Source organism: Filicampus tigris, chromosome 12, assembly GCF_054856515.1.
Source record: "Filicampus tigris isolate MCC_2025a chromosome 12, RoL_Ftig_1.0, whole genome shotgun sequence".
In the NCBI taxonomy this organism is placed as follows: domain Eukaryota; kingdom Metazoa; phylum Chordata; class Actinopteri; order Syngnathiformes; family Syngnathidae; genus Filicampus; species Filicampus tigris.
In genome coordinates this window covers 130,469-153,806 of record NC_141228.1, presented here as the reverse complement: position 1 = coordinate 153,806, position 23,338 = coordinate 130,469, and the positions used below count along the sequence as shown (strand labels likewise).

General features: G+C 41.8%; 1 protein-coding gene across 9 annotated transcripts in view; it reads left to right on the top strand.

Annotated features, from left to right (window-relative positions):
* nlgn1 (neuroligin 1) overlaps positions 1-23,338 on the top strand; it is a 282,639-nt gene that overhangs the window by 220,870 nt on the left and 38,431 nt on the right. For all 9 annotated transcript variants that reach the window (XM_086048405.1, XM_086048403.1, XM_086048412.1 and 6 more), the window contains 2 exons: positions 10,897-11,053; positions 15,195-15,272. In XM_086048405.1, coding sequence (XP_085904531.1) covers positions 10,897-11,053; positions 15,195-15,272 — 235 coding nt within the window. The remainder of the gene's footprint in view (positions 1-10,896; positions 11,054-15,194; positions 15,273-23,338) is intronic.

The following is a 23,338-nucleotide window of genomic DNA, read 5'->3' as shown; positions in this document are numbered from 1 at the left end:
CTGCCAAGATAAAAAATAAAAGAATAAAACATGTACTTACTTTAGCCAGTAGGTGGTGCTACCAATACGATGAAAAGTAATTTTGTAGATGTTTTTTGGCTTGGACTATTATCAAATGTGAGAAATCTTTCGAAGAAAATATTATGTGAGTCAAGTTCCAGAAGGCCAAAAACATTTTTGTAAGCCTTAGGCTATTATATATACCAGCAAATTTGCATGGATGTAGGTAAAAAGTACAACCCAGAATCATTCGTTAAGAAGGAATTATGAAACTCAAAGTTTGATGCTCAGCACCCGTCATATAGTGTTTCGAAAACATAAAATATGTTTCCGTATTGTTATCCAACGTGATGACATGGTACAACCCAAATTTGAAGTCACTCAGGTGAACCATCTTGGACTTGGGGCAAATGTATGACCCCTGTAAACGTGCAAAAAGGGTCCAAAGTTGTACATTCAAATACTCATTACTCATTTCCTGGACAATGAAGTAAAAAGATTTAAATAACTTTTCAACTTAAACATCTTTAGATGAAGCATGCAAAGTTTGAAGACGATCGGATAAATGCTCTAGGAGGAGTTCGTTAAAATATGACCACTATGAAAGTCACAAAAAGTTGTGACAATTCCAAAGTAAATTGAAAATGGTTGACATCCTGTAAGGTTTACCACATGGCTATAAAAGACATTTTTGTAAGACTTAGGCTGTTACGTATATCAGCAAATTTTCATTGATGTAGGTGAAACGTACAACCCAGAATCTTTCGTTAAGAAGGAATTATGAAACGTAAAGTTTGACGCTCAGCCCCCATCATATAGTGTTTCGAAAACGTAAAATATTTTTCCCTGTTGTTGTCCCAAGTGTTGAGATACTATATCCATATTCATTCAAAACTGCAAATTATAAGGAAAGAGGAAACAGGATCTGAGACATTGAGAAGAAGATCATCTGCATTCAAAGAGACCTTATGGACTGTATCCGCACGTGTGATGCTTATGAAGTCAGACTCTGAGCGTTGCCAAAGGGCTAAAGGTTCTATTACCAAAATAAATAAAGGACAAAGCGGGAAGCCTTGCCTAGTGCCACGATGTAGTAAAGGAAAATAATGAGACAACATATTTTTTGTCCGGACCGAAGCCCTCGGAGAAAAATAAAGAAGTTTGACCCAGTCTAAGAAAACCCTGCCCAGCCCAAGTTTGGCCAGAACTCTGTACAAAAAGCCCAATTCAACCCTGTCGAAGGCCTTCTCTGCGTCGAGTGACACCACAACCTCCAACTCCAAGGAACTTTTAAAAGTGATGATGTTGAGAAGCTGTCTGGTATTGGATGAAGACTGTCTACCAGGCATGAAGCCAGTCTGATCTGGTCCAATGATAGATGGTTAGACGCGCTGCAGTCGAGAGGCAAGACTCTTTGAAAGAATTTTAAAATCAACATTTAAAAGAGAAATAGGCCTATAACTGCCACAAATCAAGGGATCTTTGTCCTTCTTAAGAAGTAATGAAATGGTGGCCTCTGACAGGGTATCAGGGAGACGGACAAGGGCAAAGGCTTCATTGTATTGTATGTCTTCAAGATGGGACAAAACAAAAATGAAAAAGTCTTATAATATTCAACAGTGAAACCATCAGGTCCAGGGGCCTTGCCGCTCTGGAGTGAGACAATAGTCTCCTGGACCTCTACAAGCGTGATAGGGGCACCTAAAACTTCTACTTTAGCATTATCTACTTGAGTGAACTCAAGTTTGTCCAGCACGACATCGGGAGGGGAAGGAACATCTGAAGTGTAAAGAGTGGCATAAAACTCTGCAAAGGCATGGTTTATGCTGCTCGGATCCGTTATGGTAGCCCCTGAAGCAGATTTTATTTCTGGGATTACTCTAGCAGATGCCTCAACCCTTGCCCGATGTGAAAGAACCTTCCCTGCTTTATTGCCAGACTCCTAAAAACGCTGTCTGGATTTCAAAAGTGAAATCCTGACATTTGTGGTGGAAGCTAGATCAAAGTCCACCTCTAAAGTGACACACTGTTTATAGAGAGAGGGATCGGGATTAATAGAATACTGTTCGTCAACCACTTTAAGGTCCCTAAGAAGCCCAGAAATAGTAGAATCATCCTCTTTTTTCCTATTAGAGACAAAAGAGATGAGTTGGCCTCTGATATAGGCTTTAGATGCCTCCCAAAAAATGCCCCTAGTTACATCCGGTCAGGAGTTATTGGAGTCATTAACCTCCAGATACAAAGAAATCTGAGATTGTATATATTTTTTATAACATTCTTCTGCCAGAAGCACAGAATTAAACCTCCTGATTTTAGGTGAGCCAGTTCAGTAAACAAAGCCAAATCAATGTACGTTGGTGCATGATCAGGTACTGCAATGCTGTGATAGTCCACACAGACGACCTTTGAAAGCAATTGAACATCTAAAAGAAAAAAAATCAATGCGTGAGTACGTATGGTGAACATGAGAACGAAGGAGTAAGTCCTAGCATTCGAAAATGTATGCATCCAAGGATCAGTAAGACCACATTGCTGAGAAAGGGTCAGCACAGTCCTTGCCGACCGCATCAACGGAACTCCCTTATTAGATGAACGATCCAGCACCAGGTCCTGAACAAGGTTAAAATCACCGCCCATAATAAAAAAAGAACTATTGACCCAATTAGGGCCATAAACACAAACTAGTAAAAGAGAAGCACCATGAAGAGTTCCAGAAACCATAACATACAATGTGTACATTTATATCGGTAACAGACTTATCCATCACAAAAGTAATGCCTTTTCTGATAAAAATAGCAAGACCCCGTGCCTTACTGTTAAATGTAGAGTGGTACCCCAACCCAAGCCTTCTTAAGTCACACATCAAGTCCTTATTAAGCATGTGAGTCTCTTGGATAAAACATATCAGCCTTAAGCTGGGTCAAGTGAACCATTACTCACCCCAGCTTTGTAGCAGTCCCCATCCCCATCCCCTTCACATTCCACGAGACGAATCCAAACATATTGTGAACAGAGAGCATACCTCAAGGGTGAGAATTTGTCAAGGTGTACTCGTGAATACTGGTAGGATTCTGAGCACAAGGAAGGAACAAATATAGTATTTGAAAAGGAGAAAAAGAACAAAAAAATAAGCAATATAAACCATTTTGAATAAACAATAATAATAGTAAAATAAAATACAATAATGACAAGCCACATACACACACAGTACCATATCAAACAGCAAAGAACCCCATTGGCAACAAACAACCCCCATATGTAAAAAAAAAAACGATGTGTCCAATACACAAAGGTGTCTACAGCACCAACTATAAACTCCCAACACAAACCGCAAAACGCGACTCCCAAATGCCAAGACAATAAGATGATGGCAATATCACCAAACAAAAATAAATAGAGTAGACAAAGATATTAAAAGAAGGCCTCAGACGGGTATCGTAAACAAAAACATAAGTAAATATAAAATAAAGAAAAAAGGAGGAATAAGCATTGTCCATTAAGTAATTTAACCATCGTAAATAAAAATGTTCAAGTAAGGAGCCATAACAATTTGAAAATAATGTTGCTGCCTGTACAATAATCAACAACAAAAAAAACAGGGACATCTTTGTATTTCAACTTGCCTCTCAGCCTGCGAGCCCCCTGTACCACACGTTCCCGAGTTTGGAAGTTGTGAAAACATACGACCACGGACCGCGGCTGACTGGAAGGAAGCTAGTGTGCGATGAGCCCTGTCCAACTCCGGTGGCGATGACAAAACGTCAGAGCCGAAAAACTCTGTCGGCTTGGTGGAACTTACAATGTTCTCCGGGAGACCCAATATTCGAATATTGTGCCTACGACTTAGGCTTTCGAGATCCATCACTGTAGCTTTTAGCTTAGCATTATCAGCGGCCAAAGCTTGAATAGCGACGAGATCTGTGCTGGAGGCATTCGCAAGACTGTTCCAAGCTGGAAATACGCTGGTTTTGTGGTCATCAACAGCTGTTTGAACACTGTCCAGTTTAGCCTCGTACCTGGTGTCTTCAATCTCCGCCAAAAATTCTGCTTTGTGCTCCGCTAGCTTCGTAGTTAACAGCACGGTGATTGTACTAGTAATGCTAGCCAAGTCCTCCCGATGTTCTTGTTCCTCTTTCTTTGCCTTTTTCGACATTGTAGCAAGCGCAAACCACTTCAACGCGGGCAACAATAAACAAAAATCAAATCAAAATAGGCAAAAAACCAAGTAGAAGTTATAAAAATTAGGGAGCGCGCATAAACGTGACTCCATTGAGCAAGCGGCCGGAAGTCCCCATCCTAAACATGTTTAGATAAAACACCGAAAGTTTGAAAATGATCGGATAAAATCTCTAGGAGGAGTTTGTTAAAATATCACATATAAAAGGTAATATGTGTAAAATTTCAATATAAAGCCAAAATGGCGGACTTCATGTTTGATTTAGCATATGACTTCCAATTTTCACAGGGCTATGTGAAACGTGGAATCGGGAAAGCTTGGTTAAAGAATTGTAGAGGGCGCTAGAGGTAGTTTGGGGAAATAGCACAAGAAATCTCTAAAATATTTATTTTCATTGCAGGTCTAATGTGTGTGCAAAGTTTCATGAGTTTTCGCCCAGGATTAGACCCTCAAAAACAGCATCATTTTTCTTCATAACCATTGCTTTGTCATGGCAACAGCATGTGATGAAATAAAAAGCTTTCAATAACTTTTCATCTTAGCATCTTTAGATGAAGTATGCATAGTTTGAACATGATCAAATGAATTCTCTCTGAGTTCGTTAAAATCTGAACACTCTGAAGGTCCCACAAAATTGCGACACATTTCAAAGTGAATTCAAAATCGTTGACTTCCTGTAAGGTTTAGCACATGGCTATAAATGACATTTTTGTAGGTCTTAAGCCCCATTTACACCGCATTGAGCAGGGTGCAGCGCGCCGTCGTCAAACCCATTCATTGTGTATGTGGTGAGGGGCGGGCACCACGGAAGGCAGCAGGAGTACTCTTGCCGCGGCGGCAAGGTGTCTTGTATTGATACATGTTCTACTCGAGACCATCGTCGCCGTGACAGCGGACAAGCGCCTCCAATAGGAGGAGATGGCAGAATAATCTAATGAGGTCTTGGCGGACTGACACAGAAAATGTGGCCAACAATGAAGTATACGTTTCCAAATACCTTCCAAATATTAAAATATGCTTTGTACAATTCAATCTATACACAAATACTTTGAAATTAACGAATAATGATATTATGTGTATGTCGCAATATTACTGCTTTCTTTTTCTCATTTCCTGTTGTTAAGTGTGTTGCTCATTTGTTTTATCTTGTTTTAAACAATTGTGCGTTTCAAATGTTTATAAATCAAATCATCAATAAAGTTCTCAACAAAAAAAAAGAGGAAGTAAACAGAGAGCTGTTGGTTATGCATCGTGGTACATCGCACCTATAGTCAAGATGCATCTTTCATTGATGCAAAAGAAAGCCCTGGCCAATGGGCCATGCTCATTCTGAAGGAGAGGGAGAAGGAGGAGGCGAGCGGCAAGGAAAAAAAGGAATTGGGTTCATCCACTGCTTGTGGCTCGGCGGCAACTCAGAGAGTTCAACCACGTTCGTGAGCTGAAGTTCTTCGATGACAGATTAGAGATGTATTTCAGACTGAGCAGAGAGCAGTTTGAAAGTCTCCTGCAGAAAGTTGGCCCAAAGTGTGGGGGGGGAGGGGTATGGTTGCATCTAATCTGGATTTTATAATAACATACCAGATATGTGGCCACATGTACCGTATGTATACACATATACCAATTATGTTTGTTTGGTTTGTTTGTTCATCAACTTTGAGTCACATTTTGCCTCGATCCATTTTCAAGCAACCTGGCACATCCAGCGTTTTTGCCACCTCCATCCATTGCTGTTTCTTGAAAATGTCACGGCAGGATTGTTTGGTTGTGTCCCAAAGCTCGAAAAGTTGAGCCACGAAATTTATCAAGGTTCCTTCCATTGTCTTCGTTCAATTACCTGTGTGAGTCTGCAAATATAACGCGAGATTACTCCGCCTGCCCCTCTCCTATTGGAGGCGCTTGTCTGACGGCGATACCGCTTTCAAATAGAACATTGTTCTATTCGAGGCACCTTGCCGTCGCGGCAGAAGTCCTCTTGCAACACCGCGCCGCCCAGGGCGGGATAAAGTTTGTTAAAAAAAAACTGCTACGTGTAGACAAGGCCTAAAAGTCTGTTGCCTTGACAGCAAATGTGTTGTAATTTGACGCACAGGATTATTTCTTCTAAAACTTTCTCACTTTCTCATTTGATAATAGTCCAGGCCTGAAGACATTTACATACTTATTTTTCATCGTAGTGGTAGCACCACCTACTGGCTAAAGGAATTATGTTTTTCTTTGATGTTTTTCTCCTTGTAGGTTGACCAGATTTACCTCATATTTGTTGGGAAGAGTTTTTTGGCCTTCATTTCACAAAAAGCTGTGGCCTTGGCCAAGAAAACAACACTACTTTTGAGGCTGTACATTTCACCAAGTTCTAGTACAATTTTAGACCGACCCAAGACTTACAAAAAGTCTCAAAAGGAAATCGGCCATTTTTAATTTTCTTTTCAAAATCTGCCCAATATTCTACCTTTTAAAGAGGTCATATTATATCAAAATAGCTATTTAAAAAATTCAATTTCCAATGTGCGAGTATCCCAACGCGCCAGTACCAGAGCTGGGCACTTGACCATTTTTTGCCGGTCCGGCCGCGATCCTCCACCCTTGACTTGGGTACCCTTCCGGCCGCGACCCTCCTGCCATATTCATAAACATTGTCACCCCCTGACCCCAAAAAAAACACAAAAAAAGGGTCCGTGATTGACGTCGCTGCGGGAGGGCCACTAAAGTCAGAGGCTTTTTAAGGATCATTAGCTGGCTAGTTTACTCGAACCCGCTGTGGACACGCTTCAAATGCCAGTAGTATTTACCCAACTGGGTGCTTCCTTGCATTGTGAGCCCCAGTGTTGGATTTGTCGTATTGTATAATTATTTGGGTCCAATAATTATAGAGAAGAGTCGTAGAAGAAGAAGTCGCAGAAGTCGTAGTCAAGTTACTTATTTGTTTTGCACACTTCCCCTCCTTCCTGGCCTTCAAAATAAAAGCATACCAGCAAACAACTATACACTGCAGGTTTGCTTTGGCATATTCCCGAAAGTAGTGAACGGCAGAAAAAGTGCATGAACTCCACCTTGATGTGCTAGCGTCTGAATATACTCGTGGACACAAATTGTTTTGAAACAAGTCGGGGGGCGTCACTTCAAAAAGACAGCGACAACAAAGCATATCGTGCTTGCTACAACCATAAAGGGATGACTAGACGATGCATTTAATCTTATTGCGAAAACGATCTGGAAGGTGGGAACGTGGGTGAGTAGCTCGTTTACTTTGGGTGATGGGACTTTGCAGCAGCAGCAACGGGTTGCATGGCTTGTCCGTCTCCATGTGGGAAACTGTATGTCATCGCAACATGTGAGACAGCAACGTGCGCTCAAGCGTGTTTGTATTTCCTCATTCTCACATCACGTAACCTGCGCCTACCACCTACAACTGGGGCATACCATTACAAGAGGGGGCGGAGGGGCAATACCATAATCCCTATAACAGCAGTTGTTGCTCGGGCAGACGCGGGAGTAGAAAGAAGCCTAGAAAGAAGCCTTTCACCGAGTAGGCTGAGATGATTTTTGGCCGCATCGCGAGCACGTCACACGCATGAGGGCCGATTAGTGGGCCGGACTAAAATCAACTTCCCGCCATGCTTAGTCCAGCCATTTTTTTAGATTTGTCACCCCCCAACCCTCCGCCCCAAAAATGGGCATCCGGCCGGGCCAGAGGGTCCGACCGGTCCGGCCCAGGGGCGGACTGCCCAGCTCTGGCCAGTACCCCAACGTTGCCAGGGCTGCAAGGGCTCTTTATAGTGGTTTGCAGCTGTAGTATTTATATTGTTTCTACATGTAATTAAAAAAATTCCATATGCCCCCTTTTTAACTTTGATAACATGCCTCTCCAAATGTCTCTGCGCACCCCTGATTTGAAGATGTATTCTAAACAAAAACCTGTGGGAATATGTACAAACCGTGTACCGTGAACCTTCCTGCAATATTACTTGATTGACTGCGATACCGTGAGATATGATATGATATTGGAATAATTATCTTAATGTTACATCAAGACTGTGATATAACAGAGTTATCGTAACATACCAACTGACAATTATACGATATTTTTCATCGGAAAAGTAGGGTCTGCCTGATGAAAATGTAATTTTGGCACACGACTGAATTGTTAGGAAAACAATTGGCCTGGGGCCAAAAACCTATTTGCAGAGCTGGGCACTTGTCCCTTTTTTGCCGGTCCGGCCCCAACAACAACAAAAAAAAGCGTCCGTGCATGATGCCGCGGGAGAGATAGATGTATATGTGTCAGGTGACGAAGTGAGCGAGTAGAGAGCTGTAATGTAACTGCTTGCTTTATTTAACAGCGGTCATTATTTATATGTCAATGCAGCAGATGTGAAATAGGTCAGCATTAAGACATCTGAATTAATGGACACATTTATGTTAGCTGTTTGGCAATAATTTGTTGGATCCAAAACGTGATCGATGGTTTCATTAGGTCTCACATGTTTACACTTCATTTATTTGCTATTCTTTTTTATGGCTCTGTGTGTCCGTGGTGTCGGTGCAAAGGTTACAAATACCAGGATGATTGTCATCTGTCATTTTACCTGAACCGTCAATCAGGAGGAGCACACAGCCCGTTGGTATGTAGCGATCTTGTTAGCAGAGAATTGAGCCAATAGCACTATGCATTATGGATGATGTAGTTGCCCAGGAGTCAGGACAAACACCTTTTTATTCTGTGTTGGACCAAGAGAAATCATGTTACATTCACATAGGTAATGGAGCAATCTCCCCTCCGGACAGAAGCTGTCTCTGCTTTGCAGGGAAAGCGCAGCTACGTCGCACAACCGCTGTGTGTCTCATTAATAAAAGCGCCCCTTGCTATAACAGACAATGCAGAACCAACAAGCATATTTACAACATGGTCAATGTAGATTAATAATGCACAGAAATAACCCTTTAATTGTTTAAACAGAAAATGTCGAGTTTTGAGAATTATCACAAAATTAAAATAGCAAACAATAAAAAAAAATTAAAAAATTACTGGGCTACATATGACACGGCCAGCTAGAAGTTACAAGTACCGAGACAAGAAAAAAAGAGACTAGGCTTGAAGAACCGTGAGCGAGGATCTTATCATACCTGCACTGTAAAAAATGTTTGTGAAATTAAAATTATTATGCTGTAAAATGAGATAAAAAATCTGTAATATGAATAACAATGAATCGGTGTGTATTTTAAGGCAACATATTGTAAAAAACGGAATAATTATTTTAATTTTACAGTTCATAAATGTGGAAAGGATTTCCTTGTAGAATTGATATATTACGGTATTTTAAACATTGAAAAGATTCAAAATGCTTAGCATGCAAATCTGCACTGAAATCTGGCACGAGTATTAATATTTTCAGCACATATGCATTCCCGCACACAATTTATGTGCACCCCTGATTATAGCTCCACATTAACATACTAAATAAAATTAAATTAAAATTAAAATAAATACAAATTAACATACTTGTCCATGCGGACCACCATCACACCATGGTGCCAATTAATGTATAAGTTCTGATAAGATCTGTAGTAATGCAAAGGTGTGAAAGACCTAAATAGAGGACCGACAAACTTAAGCCATTCCACCTGGCAGTTTTACCTGAACGAAAGGTGCACCAAAGTAAATTCGATGCTGTACTTGAACCTTTTGGAGTATTGGCATAGTTTTGGTCTCTTTTTGAAGATAACACTTTGCATTTTATCCTCAACTGTGCTACTGGTACTGAATTATGGAAGTTTGAATACATGAAAGAAGGCCGACCCACGGCTTTGAAGTAATGTGTGTCCATACAAAGATGCTGAAATGCTATAATGTACAGTATTGGTGCAGGACGTCACCAAAAACAATGAAGAAGAAGCCTCTGCAATGTAAGCATACTCACAATAATGGTGGGAAATTTGTGTGGACTGATGATGAGGTACAACTTCTGCTTTGGAATGGCCGTAACTGCGATGGTAAAGAACATTCGACAGTAATCCACAAGTTTTTGTTGTCATATGAGAACCGGTGCTACCATGTTTATCATCCTAGGAAAGATGTGGATATGTTTTGCACACACATGGAACATTTTTAAATTTAGTCAGTCTGGAACCCTGTTTCAAAAAAATATTTTATTTGGGTTCCCAAAACCAGTTCAGTATGGATAAAATTGAGAAACGATAAAAAACCTTTGCTGATACATTTAAAGTAGTTTCCATTCCATTACCTTATTTGGACAAACAATAAAACTAAACGGTGGTCCACTGGTTAGCACGTCCGCCTCACAGTTCAGAGGTTGTGGGTTCGATCCTGGCCTCCCTGCGTGGATTTTGCATGTTCTCGCCGTGCCTGCGTGGGTTTTCTCCGGGTACTTCGGTTTCCTCCCACATTCCAAAAACATGCATGGTAAGTTGATTGGACACTCTAAATTGCGCCTAGGTGTGATTGTGAGTGCGGATGTTTGTCTCTGTGTGCCCTGCGATTGGCTGGCAACCAATTCAGGGTGTCCCCCGCCTACTGCCTGAAGACAGCTGGGATAGGCTCGAGCACGCCCCGCGACCCTTCTGAGGATAAGCGGTATCGATAATGGATGGATGGAATAAAACTAAACTGAATTATGTAATCTTTTTTTTTAATTTTATTTTTATTTTAAGAGTTCCCTGTTAATGAAAGTTAAATTTCGCTTTTTGATACTGTTTTTCAGTGACCCTAATCAGCCTGTACCCCAGGACACCAAATTTATCCACACAAAGCCCAATCGCTTTGAAGAAGTGGCATGGACACGCTACAACCAGAAAGACCAGCTTTACCTGCACATAGGCCTCAAGCCACGTGTCAAAGAGCACTATCGTGCCAACAAGGTAAGTATATTTATCTTTCCAGTACAAATAGATGTTATGCATGAATGATGTATAACATGCCATAAAACTAAATTTAACCCATTCTAATACCCACAGTCTGTTTTTCCTGTTCCTTGGATTTTGTTTACAAAATTAATATTCTACTATTTACTAGTATTCAGTGCATCTGCATACTTTTCAGTGTTTCACTTTTCCCACTTTTGTTTTACAGCCATATTCCCAAATTTAGAAACTGGAATGCTGTAAATGTGAAATGTTGAATGTGCCATTAAGAATGAATGGGATTTTTTTGGGTGAAATATGGGTAATATTGGGGGAACCCTAAATGTTAGGGGTGAAAAAAAATACAAGATGTGATGACATTAATTTTTTGAATAATTTAAAATTCGAACGGGGTGAATCGGATGAAGTATGTGGAAGTAGTTGATGTTTGAATTATGCCATTGGAAATTAAGGGGTTTTTTTGGGCTGAAAAAGTTGAATTTTGGGGTAAACGTAAATGTTAGGAGTGAAAACAAAAAGGAGAAGCAATGGCATGATTTTTTTGAATAGTTTAAAGTTCAAACAGGGTGAATTGGATGAAGTATGTGGAAGTTGCGGAACGCCTAAAAAGTGGGAGGAATAAGATTAATATTGATTAATTAATTAAGCCTTCACACAACTAGAGAATGCAATTTCTGGAGAAATTGCGTGTGAAGGCGAAGGAAGCTGAAAAGAAACTGCGGAATGCATTGGAATGAAGTTTAATAAAGTTGAATAAAGTGGAATAAAGTGGAATAAAATTGAATGATGCTGAATAAAGTTGAATGAGACTGAATAAAGTTGAATAAAGAAGAATGAAGTTGAATGAACTATATGAAAAATGTTGAATTGCGCAGGAATCGAACCAGCACTGCCCACTTACAGCTCGGCGTTTGTACCACTACACCATCAAGGACTTAAGTGGAAGGATGTAAATATGAAATGTTGAATGTGCAAGTAAGACTGAATGGCTAATGTGTTTTAAGGTTCAATCATTTGAATTATTGGGAAATATAAATTGGGCGGCACGGTGGTCGACTGGTTAGCACGTCCGCCTCACAGTTCAGAGGTCGTGGGTTCGATCCCGGCTCCGGCCTCCCTGTGTGGAGTTTGCATGTTCTCCCCGTGCCTGCGTGGGTTTTCTCCGGGCACTCCGGTTTCCTCCCACATTCCAAAAACATGCATGGTAAGTTGATTGGATACTCTAAATTGCCCCTAGGTGTGATTGTGAGTGCGGATGTTTGTCTCTGTGTGCCCTGCGATTGGCTGGCAACCAGTTCAGGGTGTCCCCCGCCTACTGCCCAAAGACAGCTGGGATAGGCTCCAGCACGCCCCGCGACCCTTGTGAGGAGAAGCGGTACAGATAATGGATGGATGGATGGAAATATGAATTGCAGGTGTGTTGAAAAGCTGAAGCAATGTGAGATAAAGTGGAATGAAGTTGAATACAGTTGAATGAAGTTCAATAAAGTGGAATAAAATTGAATGATGCTGAATAAAGTTGCGGCACGGTGCTCGACTGGTTAGCACGTCCGCCTCACAGTTCAGAGGTCGTGGGTTCGATCCCGGCTCCGGCCTCCCTGTGTGGAGTTTGCATGTTCTCCCCGTGCCTGCGTGGGTTTCCTCCGGGTACTCCGGTTTCCTCCCACATTCCAAAAACATGCATGGTAAGTTGATTGGACACTCTAAATTGCCCCTAGGTGTGATTGTGAGTGCGGATGTTTGTCTCCGTGTGCCCTGCGATTGGCTGGCAACCAATTCAGGGTGTCCCCCGCCTACTGCCCAAAGACAGCTGAGAAAGGCTCCAGCACGCCCGCGACCCTTGTGAGGATAAGCGGTCTAGATAATGGATGGATGGATGAATAAAGTTGAATGAGACTGAATAAAATTGAATGATGTACCCACTACACCACCAGGGACTTAATTGGAAGGGTGTAAATATGAAATGTTGAATGTGCAAGTAAGACTGAATGGCTAATGTGTTTTAAGGTTGAATAATTTGAATTATTGGGAAATGAATTGCAGGTGCGTTGAAAAGCTGAACCAATGTGAGATAAATAAAGTGAAATGAAGTTGAATAGTTGAATGAAGTTCAATAAAGTGGAATAAAATCGAATGATGCTGAATAAAGTTGAATGAGACTGAATAAAATTGAATAATACTGAATAAAGTTTAATGAAGAAGAATGAAGTTGAATGAACTCTATGAAAAATGTTGTATTGAGCGGGAATCAAACCAGTGCTGCCCACTCTCAACTCAGCGTGTGCACCCACTACACCATCAGGGACTTAACTGGAAGGATGTATATATGAAATGTTGAATGTGCAAGTAAGACTGGCTAATATGTTTTAAGGTTGAATAATTTGAATTATTGGGAAGTATGAATTGCAGGTGTGTTGAAAAGCTGAACCAATGTGTGTTGAATGAGCTGAATCTTGTGAATTTTAAATCTGAATGGTTTATTTTATTTTCATTTTGTAATTTGGAATTTTGTAAGTGTTTTTTTAAGGTTGAATCATTTTAATTTTGGGGAAGTAGGAATTGTATGTGATGTGTAATGTGAGTTGAATGAGCTGAATGAAGTTGAATGAGCTGAATGAAGTTGAATGACCTGATGAAGTTGAATGGTCTCCATGAGCGGGAATCGAACCAGCACAGCAGATGGGGAAGTGTCCCATTGGAAATGAATGGGGTTTTTTTGGGGTGAAAATGGTGAATTTTGGGGGAACCGTAAATGCAAGGGGCAAAAAAAAAAAAATTCCGATGGCACGAGTTTTTCAAATGATTTGAAATTCGAACGGGGTGAATCGGATGAAGTATGTGGAAGTAGTAGAACTTTGAATTTGCCATTGGAAATGAATAGGTTTTTTTGGGGTGAAAAACGGGGAATTTTGGGGGAACCATAAAAGTTAGGGGGGGAAACAAATAGAACCCTGGAAGCCGTGAATTTTTGGAATCCATTAAAGTTGGAATGGCGAGAAACGGTTGAAAACTGTGGAAGTAGAAGCACGCCAAAAAAGTGCGGGGAATAAAATAGAATCTATAATAATAATAAAAGTCACTGATAGTGTAGTGGTACACACGCTTGAGTTGTGTGCGGGCAGCAAGGGATCGATTCCTGCTCAGTGACGGTGTCTGTGTGTGGCTGGCGACCAGTTCGGGGTGTAGTCTGCCTTCGCCCGTTGATGGCTGGGATAGGCTCCAGCACCTCCCCGCGACCCTGTATAGGATAAGCGGTTTGGAAGATGATGATGACAATAATAATAAAGTTGAAGGTGTACAATAACATATGTTACATAACTCTGAACAAAAACAAATACAACAGAATATCATTGTGTGAAAGCGAAACCCTTCACACACATGCTATTCTACACCATTCAACTTTATTGTGTGAAGGCCTTCACACAATAATAATAAAGATGAATGGTGTAATAACGTGCGAAGGCGTTCGCCTTCACACAATAAAGTTGAATGGTGTAGAATAACATATATGTGAAGGCATTTGCCTTCACACAATAATACAGTTGAATGGTGTAGAATAACATGTTTGAAGGCTTTTGCCTTCACACAATGATATTCTGTTGTATCTGTTTTTGTCCAGAGTTACCTTCAGGATCACTTTACCCCCTTGACCTTTCTTGGAATGTGAACCCATGACCAAACTAGCTACAAATCATTACAATGTCAGTAAGGGTCATCAATCAATGATCATCAAAGAGTGACCTTTGACAGGTCATGACCTCATTAAGAGATCATCAATGATCATCAAAGAGTGACCATTGACAGGTCATCAATCATCAGCAAAGAGTGACCTTTGACAGGTCATGACTTCATTCAGAGGTCATCAATCATCAGCTAAGAGTGACCTTTGACAGGTCATGACCTCATTAAGAGGTCATCAATCATCAGCAAAGAGTGACCTTTGGCAGATCATGACCTCTTCGGGGTTGTAAATCAAATTTTGATACAAATCGCAGAGACAAACATTCACAATCATACCTAGGGACAATTTTGAGTGTTCAATGAGCCCACCATGCATGTTTTATAGGTATAGATAGATAAATTGATCGTAGGTAATTCATATACATTATTCTCCCTAAATGTTCTCTGTCTTCCTCAGGTTAATTTATGGTTGGAGCTGGTTCCTCATTTGCACAGCCTCAATGATGTCACTCAGCTTATTCCCACCACCACCAAGGTAGGAACTTTTTTTTCAATTCAGTGTTACTTATGGCAATTTTCAATTCAAAATGATCCAGATATCTAAAGAAAAAAACGCATTTAAAAAAACGGAAAACTAAACCTCACATGAGTAAGCTAGGCAAGAAAATGTAATGTGTGCAAAGCACTATTGTGAACTCCAAAAGCAGCAGAGGGTGGCAACAAGACAGCATTGTGACAAAAAAATCCTTTCATGTCAGAAACCTCAAAGTAAACCACGACTCATCATGAGGTGGCTTGAAAATTTTGGTAGCAATACAGAAATTATTGAGGAGGGAAGGAAGAGATAGGGATTATGTTTGGGTAAGGCATGTCAGGTTTTAGCGTGGAGAAGGACCCAAATGTAGGGAGGCGAAGCAGGAGGACAGTTTATAGGATTTTAATGAAAAGAAAACGAACGCAATTGGGCGGCACGGTGGTCGACTGGTTAGCACGTCCGCCTCACAGTTCAGAGGTTGTGGGTTCGATCCCGGCTCCGGCCTCCCTGTGTGGAGTTTGCATGTTCTCCCCGTGCCTGCGTGGGTTTTCTCCGGGCACTCCGGTTTCCTCCCACATTCCAAAAACATGCATGGTAAGTTGATTGGATACTCTAAATTGCCCCTAGGTGTGATTGTGAGTGCGGATGTTTGTCTCTGTGTGCCCTGCGATTGGCTGGCAACCAGTTCAGGGTGTCCCCCGCCTACTGCCCGAAGACAGCTGGGATAGGCTCCAGCACGCCCCGCGACCCTTGTGAGGAGAAGCGGTACAGATAATGGATGGATGGATGGAATGCAATTGACCGATTGCTTGGCGTGGTGATGACGCTTGACTTGACAAGAGGTAACTCAGTTCAAAAACAATTGAAGTGACAGACAAGGACTAGGAGAACAAGGACTAGGAGAACAAGGACTAGGAGAACAAGAACTAGGAGAACAAGAACTAGGAGAACAAGGACTAGGAGAACAAGGACTAGGAGAACAAGGACTAGGAGAACAAGGACTAGGAGAACAGCGACTACACGACAATGACCCGACAAGAACTGAACAAAAACTAGCAACTTAAATACAAGCATACTGATGAGACAACGAGAAACACCTGGACAAGAGACACAAGGTAGGAGGGATCTGATTGGCCAACACTAGGGAGTGGAAGGCACACAGGTGGACACAATAATCATGACGAGACAGAAACAGAACACTGAGCAAAATACAAACAACCAAAACTAAAGAAAGCCCAAAACCAAAACAAACCAAACATGACAAGGCATATGCAGATCAAGACCGAAATGCCGGTAACTCCGATACCAAATATTTGTGTTCTAAAATCAATTTTCAAATCAAATTATTTATACTTTTTATATTTAGTCATTTGTGGGAAACATGACTCATCAGCAATTCTGCTACTGGTCTATAACTCACTGAATGGTTTAGGTCCTGAATTCATTAACCCATTAAAGCCTAAAGCGCCTGGCTCAACAGCTCCCCAAAACCTATAATCTTTGAAATTACCCTCAGGCCCTGTAGCAGATAGAAACATCATTCCAAAACAATTTGAGACCTTAGACATGTGACTTTAACACAGGCCCTGTTACTATTCTTTACTGTTTCAATCGAATATGTAAAAATAAAGTGTCAGTGCAAGAGAAGCTCTAATGTTAATTTAAAAAAATCGAGTGGTAATTACCATCCTCTCTTCTATTACAAAGGCGTTCGACTGGTTCTACTGGTTCAAAGTCTACAAGTGCGTCGTCTATATCACTGCCTTTACTCATTTCAGAGCTCCTGAGATCGATGGCGTCCGCCATTATGACTTGAAAAAATTCCCGAACATCCGCTGTGGGCTCACGACACCATCACATCTTCCTGTCTTCTGACTTCTGATGCATTTCATTGGTTAAGAGACAGAGAATTGGATAAAAAAGAGAAAATGACGTATACACTCTCCCGGCTTTAAGGGTAGAAAGACGAAACAGCGCTCCCGGCTCTAGTGGTAGAAAGGCGGTTATGCGCTCCTGGCCTTGATGGGTTAAAGAAAGAACCGAGTAAAGCTCTGAAGTCTGCAGCCTTGGGACCATTAGTGGATCCCTGTGTTCAAAGTAAAAACGGAAAAGCAACATTTAGCTGTTTCGCTGCATGCAAACAGACCGAGCTGCCAATAGAAGTGAAGTCAGCCATAAATGTAAATGATTTGAAATTAAAGTGAAAAACAATTCTTTTTTCCAATACTAGAAAAAACATATTTAATGCTTTTAAAGGCCTTTTAAAGCATTTTTGCACTCTGCATTCTTTTCATAATTTTACCTACTTTTTATTTATTTTCTTTGCTTTTAAATATCTGAAATTATTTTGTTTGTAAATGCTTTTAATTTTTTTATTTTTCATTAAGTGAAGTGCATTGAGTATGCGTAACTCATTGCAAAAAAGCAATGCTGGAAATAAGCACATTTTTGTCTACTTTCTTATTTTCAGTTAAAAAAACAAACAATATATATATATATATATATATATATATATATATATATATATATATATATATATATATATAAATATATATATATATATATAAATATATATATATATATATATATATATATATATATATATAAATATATATATATATATATATATTTCCTTCGCCACAAATGACAAAATGCTTAATAACTCGCACATGCTCCAAAAAATTTAAACTTGGCCTTCATGTAAAATAGCCGCAACCTGAACACATCTATATGGTAACATTGTGTTGTCATTTTTAGAAATGTCATTTTTTACGTTGTCAGTAAAGCCTCAAGACGTTGGTCTTGCTCTACTCTGGATTTTGTGACTTTTCAACAAAGGGTGTGGCCATGACAGTGCCGCAAAGTCTGATTATTCACTGTGACAATAAAAGGTACTGTAACTTGACTCAGATTCTCCTATCTTCTCGAAATTTTTCATATTTGATGATAGCTAATGGCCAATCTACCAAGTTATTTTTCATACTAAAGGTAACGCCACCTTATGGCTGAAGGAAATACATGTTTTTTTTCTTTTATGTTTTTATCCTAGCAGGTTAACCACGTCCAACTCATCTTTGCTCGTAAGAGTGTCTTTCTTTTCTTTTTCGAAATGTGTGCTTTTTCGTGAAAAGCTGTTGCCATTGAACAGGCAGTTCGCCTATAAAACAACGCTGATTTTGAGGGTCTGAACCGGCACGAAATATCATTGTACTAGTTGTAAAAAATGGCTCGCTAGCGCCCCCGAGAAAAAAAAAAAAATCATCCCGGTTTTACGTTTCACCTAGATCGACGAAATTTTGGTGGTATATTAAACAGTTTAAGGCCTCCAAAAAAGTCTATTGGAGCCATATGCGAAACCAAACAGGAAGTCCGCCATTTTGAATTAAGTGTAAATTATGAATTTGCTCTGATTACAATAGCTGCTGCAACTTCACCCACATGATTATTTCTCCTAAATAATTATTGACATTTGATAAAAGTCGAAGCCTGAAGACATCTTCGAACGTATTTTTTATCGTAGTGGTAGCGCCACCTTCTGGCTAAATGAAGTACATGTTTTATTATTTGCTCTTTTTGTCCTCGCAGGTTAACCAGGTCGACCCCATAATTGCTCAGAAGACTCTATAGACCTTGATGTTAAAGTACCATATTTGTGATTTTTCGTGAAAAGCTGTCGCCATGGCAACAGGCAGTTCAACAATAAAACAATGATGATTTTGATGGACTAAACATGCACGGAATCACACGAAACTTTGCACACACATCCGGACAGGTGAAATCATCACTATTTTTCTACTGTATAAGAATAAGAAGGCCTTTATTGATCCCACAATGTGGAAATTTGCAGTGTTACAGCAGCAAAGATTGAAGGTCACACAGAGACGGTGGCATAATGTAGCCGTTAATGTATAACATTAGCAGCAAACATTCGGAAGCAAACCTATGTAAATATCCGCAGTGTCTATGTATGTACACATATACACATGTATAAACACACTTCCATACATCTACATATAAAGTATGAAGTACAGAAGAGAAAATAAGTAGCAGTGCTGCAGTGAAATATAAAGTACAGCATTGAATAAAAAATACAGTAGTGGGGTAGGTTGAGTATTCCACAAAATAATCTCAAGTGCAGGACTGCACAATTGCACTAATTTCCGCCAGTTTGTAGAGACTACAAATGTCCTTGTTAAACAGTCTGACAGCGGCAGGCAAGAAGGAGCGGCGGAATCTCTCTGCACAGCCAGGGTGTAACAGTCTATCACCGAAGGAGCTGTGGAGTGCTGTTAGAGTGCCCTGGAAAGGGTGGGTCGGGTTGTCCAGCATTGATGACAACTTAGGCATCATCCTCCTGCCCCCCACTGACTCCACCGAGTCTAGGGATCAGCCCAGGACAGAGTTCATCACCAGTTTGTCCATCCTCTTTTCGTCCCGGGCCGAGACGCCGCCTGCCCAGGAGACCACTCCATTGGATATGATCGATGCAACCACTGAGTCGTAACAATTTCTGAGGAGTGTCCCTTGAACCCCAAAGGACCTCAGCCTCCTAAGTAGGAAGAGTCTTCTCTGAACCTTCCTATAGACAGCGTCTGTGTTGTCGCTCCAGTCCAGTTTATGGTTCAGATGAACACCCAGTTACTTGTAAATTGAGATTCTCTCAACCTCCGTTCCCTAGATATTCACTGGTGCAGGTGGGGACTGCCGTCGCCTGCAGAAATTTACAACTAGCTCTTTGAATTTCCCCGCGTTGATCTGGGGCGCTTTTACTGGCACCAGTCCACAAATCCCTGAGTAAGTTCTCTGTATTCCCGATTATCTCCATCTGTGATGAAGCTAACGGTCGCAGAGTCGTCAGAGAACTTGTGCAGGTGACAGGTAAGGGTGTTGTATTTGTAGTCCGAAGTGTAGAGGGTGAACAGGAAGGGAGCCAGGACAGTTCCCTGCGGCACCCCAGTGCTGCAGAGAAGCACACCAGACACACAGACCTGTGTCCTCACATACTGTGGCCGGTTTGTGAGGTAGTCCTGGATCCATGTGGTGATGTGGTGGGCCACTCCTGGGGGCATAGATGGACGAGGACAAGTCTCTCCAGGGTCTTCATCAGATTAAACGTCAGCGCCACTAGTCTGAAGCTGTTGAGCTCCTTCGGGTGGGGGCACACACATCTTATTTTATTGTACTATTTGTAAAATATACAAATTTCCCCGATCTTTTGCTTCGGGACCAGGCAGGATGTTTTCCACAGCTGGGGGACTCTGCCCAGCTTCACATTCAGGTTGAACATGTGCCAGATGTTTCCACACAGCTGGTCTGCGCAGGATTTGAGAAACTGGGAGCTGATGCCATCTGGACCCGCTGCCTTCCTCGCCTTCATATTCCTCAGCTGGTTCTTCACTTGAGATGTTGTGAGGGACAAGGCTGAGCAGGAAGGAGTAGTGGCTGTCTGAGGGCTGGGAGCTGAAGATTGTGGGGGGAGGGGGATGTCGTTCACAGCAGGATGGGTTGGTGGGGCCTTTGGCCTTGTCTACATGTAGCCGGGGTTTTTAACAACCGTATGTCTCGCCCCCGCCTGCGTTGGAATACACATTAAAAAAACGCATCCACACGTAACCGCAGAAGTGCGTTTTGAAACGCATGCAAAGCCTCTGGGTGGCAGTAGTTAGCCAAATACTGTCCATTCAGAAGGAACTTCTGTCCTTTGACGTCACTTCTACGAAACCAAAAACACGGCGCCAAACGCGTTCGGGAGAACCGACAAGAGGTCAGAATTGCTTTTAAACCTTTCACACAGAAGCAGTGGTTGGTTGCGGACAAATAAGTAAGCAAAAAGCGCATCGAGAATGGCTATAACCAACGTAGCACCACGAGAGTCCATGTTGACTCTAAAACACAAGTCGCACAAGTGACGTCAAAGCATTGTTGTCGCATGGTGACGACGTAAATCTCCGGCTATACCCATCCAGACAAAAACGCAGATCAGGAGATATCCGGATATATCCGCAAATCCCCACTGTGGCCCGAGTTTTGCGTTTTCACTGAAAAAACTCCGGGGACGTGTGGATGGTAGGGCTAACCGCAGGCTCATATCCGGCGTTTTCAAAAACTGCACTATGTGTAGACAGGGCCTTAGGTTGTCCGTGGCCTGAGATTGTCTTCAGGCCCCTCCAGACTCCATTGGCATTATTCTGCTGTAGTTGCTCCTCCATCTTCTTCCTGTACAACATTTTCCCCTGTTGGAAAATTTCATCAGGTCACTCACTTGGGATGTAAGCTCAATTGTTAGTTCACAAACCACAACCATTTTCCAATGCGTGTTCGTTTAATCTTTCAAGAAAGCATCCAATGTAAAACAAGACTCATACAAGTTGATTGAATTTGCTCATCCATTTCTTTCAATCTCTGAAATACAGGAATCAGACAAAATCAGATCTGGGCTTCTTTTCTTACCTCGCGAACACTCACACCCATGGGGGCGAAGTGAGAAAAAGGCGCTGTCTAAGCAACCCCCACATATATAGTGTTTGTGCTGTCAGATAAGTCTAATCAAAAACGTTGGTTCTGATCTTCTCCATCTATGGTTAATCACTTCAAGGACCAGGTCGTCTGGCTAGGAGACATCCTTGGTCACAAGGACTTCTAGCTCCGTCAGATATCTCTCAAAGCCACATTCGATTACATTAGACAAAGTTGTATGCGTGCAGTGATGTGAAGTCCTGATGGTGTGTGTTTTATACATGTGTAAGTCACAAATTGTTTTATTTCTTCTTTCTATTGATTTTTATAACTGGTTATGTGTAAAGATATTTAGCTAATTGTGCATTATGACCATAAATGTGTAATGCAATTACCGTCTGAACAATATATGGTTAATATTCAGCCATCCATCTAGAGTCAGTAATTACCAGCCTGATGCTAATGTTGGACAAATCCTTCAGCCCTCTCTGATCCTCCTTCTCAGCTGGCGCTGCACTATCTTCCGCTCCTCCTTGTTACCTGACACAAAAGCCCTCTTCTTCTCCTTCAGTTGAGCTTTAATGTCCGGTGTGATCCAGCGTTTATTGTTGGAGAAACACCTTACTGTCCTGGTGGGTATGGTGTTCTCCATGCAGAAATGTATCTAGTATGTAACAGTGTCCGTTAGACTACTAATGTCTTCCCCGTGAGCATCGCTGAATACGTCCCACACAGTTGTGCTGAAGCAGTCCTTTAAGGCCTGCTCGGCCTCTCCAGACCATCTCTGAACCGTGCGGGTCACAGCTGGCTGCCTGCGGACCAGAGGTTTGTACACAGACTGGAGAGCCACCAGGTTGTGATCAGCTTTGCCCAGCGGGGGGAGGGGCAGTGATGTGTATGCCTCCTTGGTGTTGGCATAGAAAAGGTCCAGTGTTTTATTGTCTCTGGTGTGGCAGGTGACATACTGTGTGAATGAAGGCAGAGAGGAGGAAGCAGAGGCATGATTGAAGTCACCAGAGATGAGTATCAGGGCATTTGGGTGCTGTGTTTGTAGCCTGCTTATTGCTGCAGTCAAGACATCACAGGCTGTGTCGCCGCTGGCAGCTGGTGGGACGTAGACGGTCACCGCGATCACATGACTAAACTCTTGCGGGATGTAGAATGGCCTCATGCCAACAGCTAGCAGCTCAATATCCCTGCTGCAAAGCTGCTCCTTAATCGTTATGTGCCCAGGATTACACCATCTCTCGTTCACAAACACAGCCAGCCCTCCTCCTTTCCTCTTTCCACTCTCCAGTATCCTGTCCGCGCATATGATTTGGAAGCCGTCCAATTCTATGACCACGTTCGGCGTTAGCGCTGTTAGCCACGACTCCGTGAATAGCATCAGGCTAGCCTCCCGGAAGTCCCTCTCATGCCGGGTAAGCGCCGCTAGCTCATCCATCTTGTTGGGGAGCGATCTAACATTCGCCATGATAACAGACGGGAGGACGGGATGGTATCGTCTCCTCCTTTCCCGGCGTTTAACCCCCGCACGAGATCCTCGTCTCTTCCTCCTCAGCTCACGGGGGATATCGGGTCTCGCGCCGGGAGCCGGCGCAGGGTTAGCA